The sequence below is a fragment of the Mastomys coucha genome, unplaced genomic scaffold (genome assembly GCF_008632895.1).
Source record: "Mastomys coucha isolate ucsf_1 unplaced genomic scaffold, UCSF_Mcou_1 pScaffold9, whole genome shotgun sequence".
In the NCBI taxonomy this organism is placed as follows: Eukaryota; Metazoa; Chordata; class Mammalia; order Rodentia; family Muridae; genus Mastomys; species Mastomys coucha.
The window spans coordinates 51,569,043-51,588,913 of NW_022196915.1; the positions used below are offsets into that span (position 1 = coordinate 51,569,043).

General features: G+C 39.5%; 1 protein-coding gene across 14 annotated transcripts in view; it reads right to left on the reverse strand.

Annotated features, from left to right (window-relative positions):
• Hmbox1 (homeobox containing 1) overlaps window positions 1-19,871 on the reverse strand; it is a 138,504-nt gene that overhangs the window by 66,479 nt on the left and 52,154 nt on the right. For all 14 annotated transcript variants that reach the window (XM_031362730.1, XM_031362721.1, XM_031362718.1 and 11 more), the window contains exon 4: window positions 10,927-11,012. In XM_031362730.1, coding sequence (XP_031218590.1) covers window positions 10,927-11,012 — 86 coding nt within the window. The remainder of the gene's footprint in view (window positions 1-10,926; window positions 11,013-19,871) is intronic.

A 19,871-nucleotide genomic window follows, 5' to 3' on the forward strand; every position in this document is an offset into this window, starting at 1 on the left:
CTTATTATATCTTGTTATGCTGTGCTCAGTTATGTCCCTCAGAGGCTTGCTCTTTTCTAGGGAGAGATAGGTGTGGGGGTGGATTTGGGGGAAAAGGAAGGTCCAGGGAAATGGGAATAATGATGGGAGGGGAAGCTGAAGTTGAGAAGTATTATATGAGAGAAGAAAAAAGGAACAGTATATATTCAACTATATGCTGTTTATAAGAAACATATTCAGACAACTATGTTGAAAGCAAAATTAGAAAAGGCAGATCATGGAGACAGCAGACACCACTAGACAAAATAAACTGTAATAAAAAACCTTGATACTACAAAAAGCCTGAGCTACATATACATAGCAAGACTCTGTGTTGAGCACAAACACCCTACTTTCCAGAAATAAAATAGTTAGAGAGCCATAAGGAAACAATACGTGCACAGGAAACAAAGCCTAGCAAACATTCTATCCAGCACATGCAGAAAACATGTCACTTTCAAATGTTTACCAAGGTGACATTTACTCCAATTTTAGAGGATGACACGTCCCTCAGTCCTCAAACTGCAGGGAAGTGTACATGGAACAGTCTCCAGAAAAGGTGACACTATTTCTGGAAGAAATTAACAGCTTATTTCTCCAGCTGCAATGGGATCAGCGGCATCTAGAAGCAGCAGTGGTGGAGTGCATGCCTAAAACACAGAAGATCCTGAGTTAAATGAGAAAAAGAAAACAGAAGGAAAAAAACCCTGGGAAACCCAGCATCACATAGAAATTAAACAATGCTTTCCTAACCAACGAGCCAAGGAAGAAATTATAAAATAAGTCTGAGATGTTAGAAAGAAAAATATGTCATAAACTTTCACAATGGAGAGATGGAGGCAGTGCTTTGGCAGGCGCTTACAGTCGAGAGTGCCTCTTCAGCTACATATGCGAACTAAAAGCAAAGGAACTCAGTATTAAAGCAGTGGTGAGGCTGGGGCGCTTCTCTGCAGACATAAAAAGGGGCATAAGGAAATTCTGTGAACAGTGGTATGGCAACCAAATCTGTAATCAAGGTAACGTGAACAACATTGTAGGGAAAAAAACTAAATTACCAACTATTCCCAACTCAATCCACGAAAGCAGTGCTGCTCACAACCAGACCAGATGAAGGTTCTGAGAGCAAAGAGGACTATGGCTGGATATCCCATATGAATGCATATGTAAAAATTCTCACCAAAATACCAGAAAACTGAATCCAACCACATATTCACTCAATAAATGAAAGTCAACTAAAGTTACATTCTATACTAGTCTACAACAATATATAAGAAAACCAGCAACAGAGCATCTGACCAAGCCAGTATCGATTACCCAAAGTCCCACAAATCTTATTATGATTGTCTTAGTTAGAGTTTTACTGCTTTGAACAGACACCATGACCAAGGCAAGAATCATAAAGGACAACATTTAATCGGGGCTGACTTATAGGTTCAGGATTCAGTCCATTATCATCAAGGTGGGAACATGGCAGCATCTAGGCAGACATGGTGCAGGAGGAGCTGAGAATTCTACATTTTCATCTGAAGGCTATTAGCAGAATACTTTCAGGCAGCTAGGATGAGGGTCTTAAAGCCCACACCCACAGTGACAAATTTATTCCAATAGGGCCACACTTTCTAATAGTGCCACTCCCTGGGCCGAGCATATACAAATAACCACAGTGATTCTAATACCAGGCAGTACATAAACAAGCTGTGATTTAGACTGACTCTTGCTAGGACATATTCTTTTTAAACTTGTAATGGTGTGTTTATTTTAAAAATTGGGTCTGGGCTTCATTTTCTAAAACACAGAACTCATGCATGTCATATAAATTAAAAAAGAAAAGAATTAAGTCATTTTTGTATCCATACCCTCCAGCTAACTCTCTTACTCTGCGTAAAACAGTTGCCTTATTTGTTTCTGATTCGACGGTAACACATAATGCAAATGAGTCATAATTTACCTAATAGCTTCCATCTGATGGACACAGGTTATTCACAGCTTATGCTACCATATCACATACAATAAACATTATTATAGCATCACCCTTCAAAATATAAGAAAGTATTTCTGTAGGATAAACTCCTGAAAGATAAATTAGATGGTTAAAACTGGAGGACTTAAAAGAAAAAAATGTTACTAAGACAAGAGTTGTATTTTAAAGAATCAAGTAAATCAATTATAGACTGGAGCTGTCATAGCTCTGTGGATCAGCATTTATCTAGAATGCATTAAGGACCAGATGACTTACTCCCCTCTGTGTGTGTCTAAGTAGAAACCTTATCTTGTGTGATACATGGACATTATAGTCAATGAATCAAATAAGTGTTTACTTAGCACCTACTGTACTGAAAAGGTAGGCAAAATCATCTAAGTAGTAAACGTTAATAGCTGGTTGAAATTAGGCTATCCTACAAGATGTTATAATACAGTTTCTGCTTAATAAATGTGATAATATTTTTTGCTAACACAGGATAATTTCCAAGTTAAAAGCAAAGACAGCTAACACTATATATGTATATATGTGTGTGTATGTGTATGTGTGTGTGTGTATTGTATGTCACCAATTGGCACAAAAAGAGAAAAGAATTACACATGTACTTATTTGCTTATAAATATATAAAATACCTCTAAAGAAACTAGTATTTATCTATTCTGGGAAAGACAAGAAAAAAAAAAAAAGACAGAAGGAAGAGCTTTAATACCATACCCTCCTTTGAAATCCATACCTCAGGAATATAATTCTCTAACACAGAAAATTACCTTAATGCAGGAAGGAGAGCACATGTCCAGAGCCTTTGCATTGGAGCACAAACCCAGCCTGGTAACAGTGAAACCCCCATTAAAAATCGGGATAGGTGGGTGAAGTGGAAACTTAAGAGTTCTTTGGAGAGGCAATTGTGTTAGATGGTGTTTTGCTGGGGCAAACACGTGGAAGAGTAGGAGTGTTTTCCTCAAGTGGACACAGGTGAAAGACTAAGGCAGACTCATGAAGGAACATTTCACTGAAGCAGACACAAGAGAGAACATTCTGCTAAAGCAAACACTTAAAAGGACACAGGATGAACGATTCTTTGCTAATAATACCCATGTATTGGTCCACCATACATTGCATAGTTGAGCTCCATTTTTCAGGACTCTTCGATTCAGGCTGATTGGACACATGTGCTGAGGCAACACACATGCTGAACCATGTGAGGACATGTGATGTTTGGAGGGTATAAAGAATGAGAGAGCCTAGGTTTGCTTATAGAGCTAGCTGTAAGATGCTTGTGGGTCTCACGTCTTCACTAATCTTCGATTCCCTGAGAGAGGCACAGCAGAGAACTTCTCCTGGCATCCCTCGGGGTCCTTGCTGCTGACTCAAGCCGAGGCTGAGGGCTGGCTCTCTCTCTGGTAGGTCATGTCACCACTGCTGGTAACCCAACTCTACCAAACTGGGTTGCTGGTGTTCCTGTGAAGTGTTTGTGAGTGGATCCAGCTGCCGCTGACTGCTGCCCTGTAAACTCAACTGCCAATCTCCAGACAACACAGACGGGAAGTTGCTCCAAAGAACCTTTCTAAACAGGTCCGCTTCCCTTATATCCTTTCTTTCCCACTACCTCTGGTGGACGGTGGGTTACAAGGGAGGATAAAACATTTAAGACCCATCAGTAAAAGTAAGGTTTGAAAAAAATTAAAGATACAGGTGGGATAATACTTTTAAATTTATTCTTTCTACAAGTTCCTGTTATATACTGAGGGCTATTAAAAATGTGGTTAACATATTTAGTCTTGAGTAGCCTAGCTCCATAAACAGGCACTGAATGCTGGTGAGAGTTAAGCAGAGCCGAGACTCAAAATTGGGGTTCAAGCTTTTCCTGGGTTTGGAACTGGATAAATTACTCGGAGAAACCTTGCTCTAGAAAGCAGGCAATTAACCACATGAAGCTTATTCTGAACCCAGGCCCTACATAGCTCTAATTATATTCTTGGCCCTCTACGTGCATTCTCTCCGCACTGACCTGCCTATGCTTAAGAACCCTGACTGCAGTGAACGAGAGGACAGGTCCTTGCCTTGGTTTTCTTATCTGTAACTGTGGGACTTCACGCCTGTTTCTCAATTATATAAAGCAGTTAGCATAGCATCTAGCACTTGGTAAGTGTCACATCAATTGCAGCTAAAAATAAAAACTCTTTAAAAGGAGGTTTGGCCTAGAGTGTGCATGCCAGGACCAAACAGAACTGGCTTTAGAACTCATGTGAGCCATTTGCCCAATGACAAGGCCAAACCAGAGCCTGAATACAGAGATCAACAATCTAAGAGACATTAGTCTTTTTTTTTTTTCCTGAGAAGGGTTTCTCTGTGTAGCCTTGGCTGTCCTGGAACTCACTCTGTAGACCAGGCTGGCCTCGAACTCAGAAAACCCCCTGCCTCTGCCTCCCAAAGTGCTGGGATTAAAGGTGTGCACCACCACTGCCTAGCGAGACATTAGTCTTAATATTTCAAAGACAGGGTATCTCCTGGAAAAATCATGGCAAACTAGTGTAAGAGCCTTCAAAAATCATCTAAGTAGTGGGAGAAATTAGGTGCAAAAGGCAACCTTTCTGTTTAAAAAAAAAAAAAAAAACTTTCAAAAGAAAACAAATACCTTTAAGAAAATAGTATATTTTAGTTTTTAAAAGGACTCAAACTCAAAACATTAAATCTAAAAATTTCTTTACAAAATACCACAGTAGCACTATAAAGTCACATCATTTAGAAAGCTGAGGAGGGAAGATCTGGGTTGAGGACATGCTGAGCTACACAGTGAATACCGGGCAAGCCAAGATAACATAGCAAACTCCATGTCTTTAAAATACATAATTAAAAAATGGCGGTTTCTAAGAATTTCTCATAAACAATAGTGACAAGTCTATAGCAATGTTTCTTTGGATGCATAGGCACTTTAAAGTGAAATGTTCAAAAGCAGGCCACTGTCCACACATCTGGGCTGGAGACAGTCATACGGCTATGGCTCAGCCTTAGGTTTGCTACCATCTCACAGGAAGGGCTTCCTGACTTCCTAGGACATCCCAGTAAGTATATATTGTCCCCTTAAGCGTTTATTGTTTGTTTATGGCCTGACATCACACAGTTCATGCTGATCTTGAGTTTAACCAAGGATAATTCTGAATTCTTGACACAATGGCCTCACCTTCTTAATGCTGGGATTATAGGCATGTTACTAGGCCTAGCTTTAAAGAAAAAATTACATGTTTATTTACTTCATGTGTATGTGAGGTACATACAATAGCATGCATGTGAAAGTCAGAGGACACCGTTGAAGAGGCAGTTCTCCCCTTCTGCCAAGTGAGCTCCAAGGATGGAACTCAAAGTCATTAGGTTTGGGGAACTACAACCTCTGCTCTGACCCATCACTGCTGCCACCTTCCCACATCATTCTACAATTCCTATGTAAGGAAGAGTAGATTATGTTCTGGTGAGAAATAATATATCTGACAAGGGACATTACATTTTAGGTACAGGGTTGTTTATTTGCTTGTTTTTCAATCTTAGGTGGTGAAAGAAAGAGAACCGTAAAGTGCTGAGTCTGGCCTGGACAGCACACCTGTGCATCGTCCTCGGCCATAGCTGGCAAGCCTTTCAACTGATGTGAATCAGTTTAATGTGGGTTCTGCTTTAAGTTCAAATAGGAAACATGGTTCTCACTGTAAGGTTGGCAGCCAACCTAACTTTCCCATGGAAACCTACAACTCTATGCACTGCATGTGAGACTATAGAAGCCCAGAGGGACACACACATTATAGTATACAGAGAGCTAGTTTAAAACAAGCCTTCTCAGGAACCCTTTGTACCAGAGTGAGAAAATATGGGCATCACATAGAAGAGGTTGTGTTTCTTCCTAGGAAGGGAAAGAAACTGCTCACCTCATGTGCTGGCTCTAAAAGCGAACAGTCTTTGAAGAACAGAATTTGAAGAAGATGAAGAAAACACAGTCCGCAGGACCTGTAAGCCAAGAGAAGGCCCAACTACTCTACACAAAACACTAATAACACTGGTACAAAGAGCCTGCAGACAGAAAGGGGGAAAGTCTCTGAAAAGAGGAACTACAACTCCAAACATTTACTTACAGTTAAACTGCCCACCCACAAGCCTGCTTATTGTGAGGACAGAACAGACAGCTTTCAAACTGGATATCTAAAGCCAGTCAAATCCTGACAAAGCCTTGTCAAGTGAGCAAACGAATTATTTCTATTATAACAGGATAATTCCACAGTCTGATATATGCTCTAGCAACACTGCTATTCTAATTTAGATATAAATTTTATTTCTTAATAACAACTTTCTTCATAGTTCACAAAGTTTGAAGGTAACATGTCCACTGGTAGGGAACTGATGGAGTGTAGTAACCAGACAAGGAGATGTTACTCAGCAGTAAAAGAACAGGAGTGCCTGAGCTAGGCAGCGAGTGAGCGACACACAGGAACCTTCAATGTAGTTAGTAACTAGAAGAATCCAGTCGGAAGCTATTACGACTTGACTGTGATGCCAAGACACTTGGCAAAGTTCCACGGCTGCAGGAATTGGGAAGAGCAAAAAGCCAACAAGCAGAGCACAGAAAACTTTTGAGGGCTGTGAGATAACACTGTAATTGTGGATGTATGTTGTTTGACCCTTTAGCACTTGCACTACCAAAAGGGGGCCTACTGCCAGCTTAGCTTGCTAGTTCCCAATGACACATCAGCACAGGGTCACTGACTGCAACAAATGTGCCACTGTGGCCATTACAGTATAGGAGACTGGGTAGGCATGGTAGACCAGGGGGTATTTTGGAAGTTTCTCAACTTTTTGTTCAATGTTGTTGTGAACCAAATGCTGCTCTAAAGAATAAAATTTAGTTTTTAAACTGATATCCTAGTTGATTGTAACACCTGGTCTAAAGTTCTCTGATTAAGAAAGACAGCAATACTTTTTTTTTTTTTTTGGTAAAACAACTGATGCATATACAATATTTTCATTCTCCACTTTAGAGAAAAATAACAAGGGAAGAGATTTGAATACAGCTGGAAGTAGAAAGATTAGATGCAAGTAGCTACAAGTGTCAAATGTAGTTGTAGTTTAAAAGCAGACTAGAACTGGACGCCTAGAAAAAAATGGAGCTGCTATAGTGTGAACGCCTATGAACACCCCAGCCTTTTGTTGCGATCTCTGTCTTTAAGGTGGTGATGTTCACATATGGGGAGGGGGGCAGACCTTCATGAATAGGATTAGCACCCTAAGAGGCCTGCCTGGAAGACCCTTCACCCTGTCCACCATGTGAAGACACAGCAAGAAAGAGTAAGGAGTGTATGAGCCAGAAAAGCAGGTGGTCCCCAGACATGGAAGCTGCCTCAGAACTGTGAAAAACATGTCTATCTTTGTATACTACACTACTCAGCTCAGTTTATGACATTTTGTTACATGGACTAAGAGAACAATCGTTTGGCCAAAGTCCCACATATTACAATGAAAATGAGGCTGTAGGTCACACAGTGATTGGATGTCAGGAAGAACGGAATCTCAGTATCTGCTGGTTTCCCACTGTACCCTAACAATGCAACACAACTATAATAAAGTTCTTTAAATTCAGATGTTAACATTTTTCATTTTTTTCAGAAGATATAATACCAATCAGTATATTTCTTTGGATGATAAGCATTTATCAACCTTTGCCTATTTATTTACTCATTTATTCTGAGTATCCACAATTTTTCCCAGAGATCATTATATTTTGTTTGTTTGTTTTAGGACAGCTTAAGAAAACATTTTGCCGACAGTAAATATAAAATACATGTTTATTACTAAAGCCAAGGCTAAGCTCAACACCCTATCATTGTTAGTGAAAAGCTAGAATCTTGGTCGACCTCTCACAGAGGTAAAAATCTACTCATGGTGGGAGCAGCTGCAACTCTGACGGACTCTACAAATAACATGCTGGAAATGCAGCAGGCACTGTTATTATATCCTGTTTACACTGTCATTTCTCCTATCAGCAGGATATTATTTATACAGACCCCACCCCTGCACTTCTTGTTTATCTTATTATAGAAGCCCTCCAAATCTATAAAAAGCAGCCTCTGCATTTGGTCCTCGAACAGCACATGTGTTGTAATTTGGCACCTTGCTACACTTTTTTATTTAGCATTTTCTGTTGTTAGGCGCCATCCGTTCTGATTTTTATCTTAAGGTTGATCTCACATATTAGAGTCCAACTCAGATGATATTCAAAGAATCTGCTACAGAACAACAGAAAAGGATGTCTAGGTAGTGGTCAATCATTAACTTATTGTTCTTCCAAGACATGAGAATCACTGTTTCTGTTAGCTTCCTGGCTGGACAGGGTGTGGCACATATGTGACTAATTCATAATACATGAGAAACACAACTCAGTGAGCTAGCCAGTAGATAAAAAATAAATTATCCTGCTTTTAATTTCCTCACTCTCTTGCTTTGTAGATTAAAACAAAATAAAACCAATTAAAAAAAAAAAACCTGAAACTTTCTTAAACACAAAAATGTATGTGATTGTTGAACAAGCAAACATCCCAGAAAAGTCCTTTGGTAACAAACAGTTCCTTGGTATACCTGTTGATATGTGGTTTGAGCTAAACCCAATCAACTCCTTTATGCCTCAAGCAGCTCTACCAGGCAGGTGGGTATGAATGTTCCAAGTATGCGGTGACAGACCCTCTGAAGAAACTGCATCACCCAAGTGAGGATTAAATCTAAAGAATCACCATGCTAATGCCAGATGGCTCCCTGATAGAATGAGGTGTAGTAAGTAGGAATGCATAAAGTATGCAAATGAGCAGGACTCTCAAAACTAAAAGAAGTTAAATTCTGCTGTGAATATACATAATAGAATTTGGCAATAAAAAATGGGCATAGGGGATGTAATATAAGAACTTCCGCTTGGCGGTGGTGGCCCACGCCTTTAATCCCAGCACTTGGGAGGCAGGGGCAGGTCGATTTCTGAGTTTCAGGCCAACCTGGTCTACAGAGTGAGTTCCAGGACAGCCAAGGCTGCACAGAGAAACCCTGTCTCGAAAAAAAAAACAAAAACAAAAAACAAAAAACAAAAAACAACTTCCTGGGCTGACAAGATGATTCAGTGGATAAAGGTGTTTGCTGCTAAGGAGTGTGATAATGACTATATTCATGCATGCATGTACACAGTAAAACAAATTTTTTTTTAAGTATAAGATGATTCAAGGTTCAGTATATCCAACACTCAGAAATAATCTCTTCTGAACAAAATCAACTTTGCAATTCTGTTCTGTCATGTCACAAACTGTCTGGCTGTCCCTCTCTATTTTGAAAATGGAATCTGTAGTTTGTAGTCTTAGAAGCTAAAGCAAGGATGCAAAGGACAACATCCCATCGTGGCATAATCTCACACCGTGAGCTTCAGGAAAGCCTGCACTATTTACTCTCATGGTGTGTTACACACTGTAACTTAGCTTATTAAAGATAAATAATTTATCTCATTCATCCTACTGGCAAATGCCTAAAGATGTAAATAATTAAGTTCACACCTTTCCTTACTATTAAGACTTCTATATTAAAGGACATGTTTAAAAGTAAAAAAGACATTATTTATAAAAATGAATTACTGATAGGACATATAAATGTGTATGTACATATACATATTATAACGGGTTAGCTGACATTAGGTATAGGGATAAAATTTAATGCATTTAGCTTTGAAGTTACAACTTTAATCGAATCAATGAGCGGGAGTAACCTCTTAACATTCACTTCAGTATGAACCAGTATTTGGACCACTGAAGAAACATCATAGCTGGAAGAACTACTATGGCTCAGATACCATCATGTAACCACAAAAGTACAAAAACTGAGGCAGGGGGTGGAAATACCTAAAGGCAAAAGTTTGCAGCTGCCCGCTAAAAGGGGTGGTGGCTGTGGCAATTACTGTAACTTGTCAACGTAGACCTGGTAACAACATAGCAAATGGAAATGTACTGGAAAGAACTCGTGGTTCTTCTAAGAGCTTAAGGACTAAGGAAGAGCACCCCAATGGTGATAACACATGTGCGCTCACACTCAGGGGCTCCATTTTTAAGATGTAATCTGGGTAGAGAAGGACACATACACACCACATGTGGGTGAGGTCTGAGCTGGGTGGAGAATGGGATGGGTATAGAGAACAAAGAGAAGACACTGGTAACTCTTATCTTCTCAGGAGGGGTGTGAGGAAGATTTCACATACAGAAATGGTCATTCAAAAGACAGCTTTCAGTAGGTGATGGTGGTGCACATATCCCAGCACTTTGAAGGTGGCTGCAAAAGGATCAGGAGTTCGAGGTTGTTATCAGCCATGGAGTGAGTTTGAGGCTATCGTGGACTGCATGCAACCCTGTCCCAAGGAAAAAAAAAACCAAACCAAAACAAAACATAAAAACAACAAACAACAACAAAACCAAAGCCCTAAGGATGACAAACCCCCAAAACCAAAAAGGGAAACTCCTCCCAACTTGCTTTTTCCTCACGAGCCATTTTTATTGGTAAAATCCTAGATTTAATTTAGAGAACTCTGAAGCTTTTAGAAATATTAAACAGACAGCAGCTGACGACGTGTCATAGGATCTACATAATCAAAAGGAAATGACATTCTCCTTTCAACTACAAAATAGGGATTATTATTATTATTAATAATTATTATTATTACTAATGTTACAAAATTTACTAACACAAGTTTTTTAAAAACTCACTGGAGCACATCCCTGATCCCAGAGGCCCTGGTTTAAACCCCAGGCTGCTGTCACCATGCCAAGCTGACAGGGCTGCAGCACGGAAACATAAGCGATATTCCAACATCTGCACAGACGGCAGAGACGTTAGAGACGTGATTCTAGAATAAAGGGCTCTGCGGCTCTTACCTGTTACCTGTGCAACAACTGCTTGGGAAATCCTCCGATTGGCAAGAAAGGCTTTGATTTCCTCTTTTATCACACTGCTGTCCCTCCTAACAAAAACAGAAGACAAGACCAACAATGTATGTTGAAGGTAGAAATCCTCATCTTTGCTAAAAGAAAGGTGAAGCAGAGAGGTGGGGAGAACACAGAAAGGAAGGACACAAAAATAAAAGGGAAACAGACTAAACCTGGGTGAAAATATGAAATTACAACAAACCAAGGGACACCAAATACTCCAGTCCTGAAACATCACACCATCAGACAGACACCTCAGTGAATGCCACTGTGGATACAAGTCTCATGTGGGGGGACTGGCAACTGCATGCTGTGAATAATTCAATGTGTGGTATGCATGGCCTCATTATAGGGAATGGAAACATAGAAGCCCTGGAAAAATGAAAAGCAAAGACAGTGAAAAATCAGCTGTACGTAGACTGTGGGTCTGCAGGTTAAGGAAGGTACTGTAGAACTGACACCCATCTGAAAACCTGGGAAATGTTTCCGGGGCAAGAAATAATACCATTCTCATGAGTGAAATTATTATTATTATAATATGTTTATTACAATTAGCTGCTTCCTCTCCCTCTCTTCTGTATAAGAAAAAAATGAAAAGAATGTGGAATGGTTTAAAATTAGTTTCATATTGGAAGTGTTTATTAATTTTCCATTACATATAATAAATACACAGAATAGTTAACACTAAAAACTATAGTATTCAGTCTTGGTAATAAATACTCTCAGCCTATTACTTATTTAAATAGCACATCTTCAGAAACCAGACATCCATAAGAATGACAAAGCACATGACTCATTCTTTCACCAAAACAAAAATACTTAAGTAAAAATTACGCTAGAGTCCTTAAAGAACACTATTCTTGTTCAAGATGAAAACTGAACTAGGACTGTGGTAGCTAATTGTCTAAACAAAGTCAACAGATTAAAGGCCTCAGCTCTAATCAGCCTGCCACCTGCTCTCCTATAAAGCATGAACTAATACTCTTTCCCAGATAGACTTTTGCAAACAAACTGAACAAACCATCATCCTTCATTTTACTTTTACAAATACTGTATATAACTCACCAAATGATGTACAGTTATTACAATTCATATTGAATTTTTTTTCATTTTTTTGATAGAGGGACTCACTCTTGTAGGCTAGGCTGGCCTGGAACTATTGAGCCCATGTGGGACTCAAATGCAAGGCACCCTTCCATCTCAGCCTCCTGAGTGCTGAGAGTACAAGTTCCATGTCAGATATTGTCAAGAAAAGCCACGGACATTTTTGCCTCTTTCATTTTTCTGAGACACAGTCTATGAGTCCATGCTGGCCTTAAATTTACCATAGTCTCGGCTTCCTGAGCACTGGGATGACAGCTGTGTGCTGCCATGCTTGGTTCCCTCTTGTATAGATTATCATCTATATGATACCCTCAATTTTACCTCTCAGCAAAGTCTAATTGTTAACCACTAGCTATTCACAGGAAAACCCTGCTCACCCTTGATCTGAGACAAAGGAATTACAAACCTTTAAAAATTGTCTTGTGAATGAACCACAAATTTTATAGGGTTCATGTCTTGCTGTAGACTGGAGCAGAAACAAAAGTATCCTAGCAAAATATAATAACTTGTGATTTAATTTAGACCAGGTCTTTCAGTCCCTTCACTAGGAAGGGTTATACACTCTGGTGAGGGATGCCATGTTTTCTGTGGTGAGTTGTTTCTGTGCATGTAGTGTGTATGTCTGTCTGTGTTTGTCTTTGAGCCCAGAGCTCACCAGTTTGCTAGACTGGCTGGCCAATGAGCTGTAGGGATCCCCTCAGGGCTAAATGCACATGCCACCACTGCCTGACTTTTTAACGTGGGTGCTGAAGATGTGAACTTAGTTCCTCATTCTTTTGCAGCAGGCACAGTACAATCCTTAGGGCCATGTTCCTGCTGTGGGGAATTTGGAAAAAGAATAGAGATGGGCTAGTGAGTATCCAATATGTAGCTCTATAATAGATCCCAAGTGATTGGTTGGAAATCCAATTCAAAAGAAAATTGAGGGGCTGGAGAGATGGCTCAGCGAGCGGTTAAGAACACTGACTGCTCTTCCAGAGGTCCTGAATTCAAATCCCAGCAACCACATGGTGGCTCACAACCATCTGTCATGAGATCTGATGCCCTCTTCTGGTGTGTCTGAAGAGAGCAATGGTGTACTTATATATATAAAATAAATAGATCTTAAAAAAAAAGAAAGAAAACTGAAAATTAGCTGCCTAATGGAATATTTTAAATTTTTCATACTGATTTAGATTCCTATCTACATACTGACAACGTCACTATGAAAATGTATCTGTACCAATTATGAACAAGAGACCACTTTAGCAGTATCTATTTCAGATAGCTTTTGTTCACAAACTAAATCATTTGCTTTCTGAGATAACTATAAAAGTAAGCTGAAAATTTTTATATAAAGTATTGCATTTCAACATACCAAATGATCTTGGAAATGAAACTATACTTGAGAATAATTGTTCAGATTAAATTTAAAAATGCACTTTTGTAGGCAAAATGAGCAAATGGTATTTTCTTGACTAATGATTTAAAATCAAAATTAAATCAACTTCTTTTAAATCAAATGCACCTGGAGCAGGCACTAAATCATACAGAATAGATAACAAACATCCAACTATGTAACTAGTTCATGAATTACTCACTGCCTTGCAGGATGACATTATTAAAGGACTGCAGCAAGACAGTAAGAGTCTCCAGTGTTTACAAAGCAGCAATCTATTCATCACCTCAAAGAATACATTCTTATGTAGTCTTTTTTTTTTTTTTTTTGGGTTTTTTTTCGAGACAGGGTTTCTCTATGTAGCCCTGGCTGTCCTGGAACTTACTCTGTAGACCAGGCTGGCCTTGAACTCAAAAATCCGCCTGCCTCTGCCTCCCAAGTGCTGGGATTAAAGGCGTGCGCCACCACTTTATGTAGTCTTTAAAGCATCCACAATAAGTTTAAAAATGCACACGAGTGTGTATGCACATACATTCCTTACTGCTTTACCACAGACACTTTTTGAAAAACAATTTAAAAAACAAAACAAAACAGAAGAATGGGGTGTAGCAAAAGACTAAATGATGCCTGGACAGCATCATAAAACCCCCTGGTCTCAATCTCCAGCCCCTCCACTCCTTAAAAGACAAAAAACATGTGAGGAAAAGCCAGTTAACAGTAAGTTGTGCTCTAGTTACACCATCTGGTAAAATGAGAACATTAACCCAATCCTTTCAAGGGCTTTCACTTCTATAATTAGTGTGCATTAATTGTGCAAAAGGGTCTTACTATGGCATTTTCACACGTATATAATGCACTTTGATCCAGTCATTTTGCTGCCATGACCCTACCATCCCTACCCACCTCCACTCACACTGATCTCCCCTTCTCTATTCCTGTTGGTTCTCTCCTCCTCTTCTCCATTCCCACTGGTCCCCATCCTCTCTCCAAATTTCAAAGGGTGTTAAGAGTTATAGATATAGCTCAATGGCAGTATGCTTCCTTAGTATGCACAAGACCCTAGGTTCAATCTCTAGCACTAAGGACGCCTTTAAAATATTCCTCCAAACAATGGAATAAAAACTAAATGATATAAATATATACACATTTATATATTATATACACATACATATATAATATATGCAAAAGAAATTTCTTTGAAGTAGAAAGTTTAGAAACTGTAAATGTATCATATAAACACAAACTATTACTTCTGTAAACTAGTCAGACAGGATCCAAAGCAAAGAAGAAACACATGATCAACTATAACTGTAAGACATATGTCAGTCTAAGTGTGCATCTTAGAGCAGTTCAAAGCACCACGCATGGACAAAATTCTCTGGCTAGTCACTGAACAAGACTGCCTGTTTGCCTGGCTTCACTAGGTGTTTGCAAAAAAGTAACAGCTTTCACCTTCCCTGCCCAGTTCATCCATTAGGCTGACTTGGCTAGCTGTCTTCTTCGCCTTCTCCTTAACAGCAGTTAACAGCTGCTATTCCAGCTGTGGAGTCACCCATTTGATAGTGTAAAACATCGCTTACACAAATAGGACTCCCTCCTCTTCTATCCATATTTCTTCCCTTTGCTGAAAAATGGCCTAAAGAGAATGAGTCCCTTCTTCCACTCTCCCCAAATATCTCACGTGCCTCAAGACTGTCCACTGTATAAGTCTTAGTGAATTAGCACAAGCAACTCCTTGACCACAGACAGACACCTGAAGTGCATACCACTTCTCCCGCTCCTGTTTTCAGATTGCTACCACTGTGCTCATCTGATGGACCTCTACAGCAAGACGGAACACTAACCATCACTGCCAAGCCCACTGCCTTTGTTTTTAAACTAGTTAAACTCTCCACTATTATCCTTCCAAATAAAAACAGAAAAATTCATCAGGAATACCTTTTTGACAAACCACTTTACGTGAGAATAGGATTATTAGCCCAGGATGACTTTGAACTAGAGATCTTCTTTTCTCAGCCTCTGGAGTGCTGAGCTCTAAGTGGCACCACTAACCTGCTCTCTGCCTTTGTTTTGTTTTGAAGCAGGGCCTTGCTATGTAGTCAACAGTGGTCTTCAACCCATGGCGATCCTCCTGCCTCCACCTTCCAAGTACTTTTGGATTCCAGAAGGGTACCACCTGGTTTCCTGACTACTTTAAAAAAAAAAAAAAAGACAACTGCCTTCTATTGAGAGCCATTCTCTCTGATTGTCATGGTTTACAAAGAAATATCTCATTTGTAAGCTAACTCTTAACACCTCAATTGTCCTAAGGACACAATGCCCTATACAGTTCAGGCATGTCATCTATCCTACAAGCCTGGAAAGTCCTTTAGCACAATGACTGTCATATTCAGCATGAATTTTTTGTAAAACTAAATTTGTTTAATGAGTAAAAATTTTCTAGAGATTAAAGGCTATAAAATGGAAAATCTGATCCAGATAATTTATGTAACAGCTTTAAATTCTTATTTTCAAGTATGTTTATGTTTTCCAAATCAGTATGGAAAGGTTATTTGTGGTGATTCAAAATGACACTGATTTGTTTTCTGGAAGAAAGCATATTAAAGGGCTCATACTTTAAAATGATTTGCTTTAAGATGACTCATACCCACTAAGTTAACACACCCTTAGTGTTCTGGATGTTATAAAGCAGCTAGCTCAAAGTCACCCCAAGATGAAGCCAAAGCAGTGTATTTCACATTTGAAAGACACTCAGGACTTTCTCCCTGTGTACAATTTAAGAGAGAACATTAAAGAGAGAGCTGTTCTATATACAGAATATGACGGGGGAGCACCACCATGCAGTGGTGTTACCTTCTTATGGAGCATAAACATCCTGCCTGCATGAGGATACACAGGCCGTGAGCCCATCTGAGGAACATCAGATCAGAACATCAGGCCTTTTCAGATTTTCTTTTTAAAATTTGGGACTGTTTTCATATTTATAATAAATATCTTAGGGACAGAAGCCAGGTGAAACACAAATTTCAATTATGTTTTACATTCAGTAAGACTAGATGTAACTTGGGACAGTATTTTAAATAACTCTGTGCCTAGGAATGTGTGGTACTATGGAATTTTTCACTAGTGACACAGCAGTACTAACAAATTTTGAATTTTAAAACATCGTGGATCAAGGATGCTAGACTTTATTTTAATGTACAGCATTATTAATTCCAATAAGCATCATTTACATTATCTCATATTACATAAACGACCACAGGAAAACACTGATATATCCTATTGTATGTGCAGATGCAGACACATATTCCTATGCATACACTTACATACTAATAGGCCTTTTAAGATGCCCTAATATAAAATGAGTCTTCATTATTGGCTTTCATCTTTCCTAAAGTGGCATATTCAACCATTTACTGGAAATTTATATGCTAGTGTGGCTTTCTTCTTCCTTCTTTTTGATCCCAATTCAAAGTAGAAAAGATAATTTCTGACTCTAACACAATCAAGGGTACATTTGCACACACACACACACACACACACACACACACACACACACACACACACCTTCATTGCATACCTCCAAATTATATATTGTATTACAGCCTGACTGGATTATAAAATCTGCAAAGCATGCCTTACAATGGAGCACCTACAGGTCGGGACTGGGGCCCAGAGGTAGATTTTACACAGCAAATGAGGCAAGAAGGCACTTGGGTATCCATGCTTCCTACCAGAGCCCACCAATTCCAGGTCACTGTCATGTCACCAGTGTTGAGTAAGCAGCAAGGACAGTATTTCACTAGATGGACACAGAATACTCAGGAAGAGCTACTGTTTGAAAATTCCTTGTTTGGTTAAGTGACTGATTTGAAGTAGCAGGTAGTTGAGGAAGGAGAATGGCAAGCCCAATAAGGAAGGCCATTCACATTCTCTTGAAGAATTATATTAACTACCTTTACTAAAACTTTATTAAATCTATAAGCACAAATAATTTCAGGCATTTAATTTAGGTTCAGTTGCCCATTAATCAAACTCTCTTGTGCAAATTACTAATTTTCACGAACTTCAGTTTCTCTCATCAACCACCCAGCATGGCTGTAGAGACTGCAAATTTCATGTGAGCAACTCACTTCTCTTTAAGCCCTAAGAAGGAATATCCTCTGCAAACTTGACAGAGGTGAGGGAGGGCACACATGAGCAAAGCTGGAGTGGGAGAAAGCCCAACTGTGGGGGGCAAGGAGGACCAGAGGTCTAGAGGATCCTAGTAGACTAAATCGCACCACAAGAGCTGTTCTGAGCAAGAAGCAGAGAAAGGGAATAAGAAAGTATCCTAATAACTACACAACAATTAAGAGCACACAACTGAAACACACACTATATCTGTGAGCCTGTATCCAAGGGAATGTGCACAAATAACACAAGCTAGCACCTGAGCAAATAAATGCTATTTTGTTATCTTCTCTACTCAGGATAATTAAAAACTCGTGAAATTTCAATGAAAAGTGACTCATTTGTCCAAATGGTTCTCCTTTTTAAACTGGAAAATGATAAATGCCAAGCTCCAAACACCAGCTATGGCCAAGGGTGTGACTCAGTGGAAGATAAAGCTCTGGGTTCAATCTTTGGCAGTAAGAAAGTCACCAGCAACAGCAGAGCCTTGGCACCAGTGTTTAAAGCTGAGGATAAACAAAAACTACATCAGTCTCTTAAATTTCAGAGCGCTAAAAACTGGCTAACAGACTATGGCTGAAGGGTGATGCTCCTCAGTACACGTACTCCATGGTCCCTGTACCCCAGGATTCCATACGTAGCCAACTCTTCCCTGAACACAAACTCATGCCCGTGTGTTTAAGGCTGTCTCATGGCAGAGGTGCCACAGGATGGATTGTCATACAGCAGTGTCAAAGCCTCCATCATTCTGTCCTGATGTCAGAAAATCTTCAGGAGCGGTTATAACTCAGGTGTAACCTTTGGTTTTACTTCTCATAAGTCTGTAATTCTGTTCACTATAAACTGTAACCAACTTATCTGCAGGCTCTCATCTTTTCTTTAAATTTAAAGTTATTTTATGTACATGCTTGATCAGAAGGCGGTTTTGGAGTCCCTAAAACTAGAGTTATGGATGATTGTGAACTACCATGTGGGTGCTGGGAATCAAACTCAGGTTCCCGACAAAAATAAGTGCCCTTAAACAGTAAGCCCACCTCTCCAGCCCAAGGCTTCATTTTTACACAACAGCATAACTCTATTGAAAACAATGTTTTTATCCTTTCTGTTTGTAAAGGTCTGGAAAAACTTCCGAATTCCAACCATTTAGTATAGAATGTGAAGCTGTGAGAATAGGAGTGGTATCCTAAGGCATTACTACCTTTGTCAGTCGGCCTCAACTGCATTGTTTTCCTTCTGAAGCTGTCTGGAAAAATTCATGCTCTGTAAGATACCATGTTAGCCTTGAACTGACATTAATCTTCCTGCTCCAGCCCTCCAAAGGTTGGAGTTACGAGCATGTTATCATACCCAGCTTATATTCTTTTTTTTTTTTTAAAGATTTATTATTATATCTAAGTACACTGTAGCTGTCTTCAGACACACCAGGAGAGGGCGTCAGATCTCATTATGGATGGTTGTGAGCCACCATGTGGTTGCTGGGATTTGAACTCAGGACCTCTGGAAGAGCAGTCAGTGTTCTTAACTACTGAGCCATCTCTCCAGCCCCTCCCCCCCAGTTTATATTCTTAATCAGAGTAAAGACACGCCTTTTTTTGATACGTTTTCCTGCTTCTCTAACTATAATTAACACATGTATAGTTTAATTTTTATTTCAAAAAATTAAAAATGACTAATTTATTGACTATATGTATATATCTGTATGTGTGCCATGCACCTGTGCCATTGCATGCTTGTAGTCAGAGGACAACTTTCTGGGACTTGGTCCTTTCTTCCACTTTGTTGGTTCCAGAGGTGGAACTCAGGTCCTCTAACTTGGCAGCAAGCATCTCTATCCACTAAGCCATCTCACCAGCTCCAAGTCCTTATTCAAAACAGAATAGTCTTTTTTTTTCTTTTTTTTTTTGTTTTTTCGAGACAAGGTTTCTCTGTGTAGCCCTGGCTGTCCTGGAACTCACTCTGTAGACCAGGCTGGCCTTGAACTCAGAAATCCACCTGCCTCTGCCTCCCAAGTGCTGGGATTAAAGGCGTGTGGCACCACCGCCCAGCATAACAGAATACTCTTATGGCTTAGGCCAAATTTATCTACTCAGCTAACATGCTAAGCCCCCACCATGTGCTAAGGAAAATTTCTAGTTCTAGACACAGGATGGAAAACAGTGTCTACTACCCTCAAAATGAAGCAGTTCTAGTACAAAGTCCTGGCTGCCTTGGTTGAAAGTGGCCTTCATTTCTTTGAGTT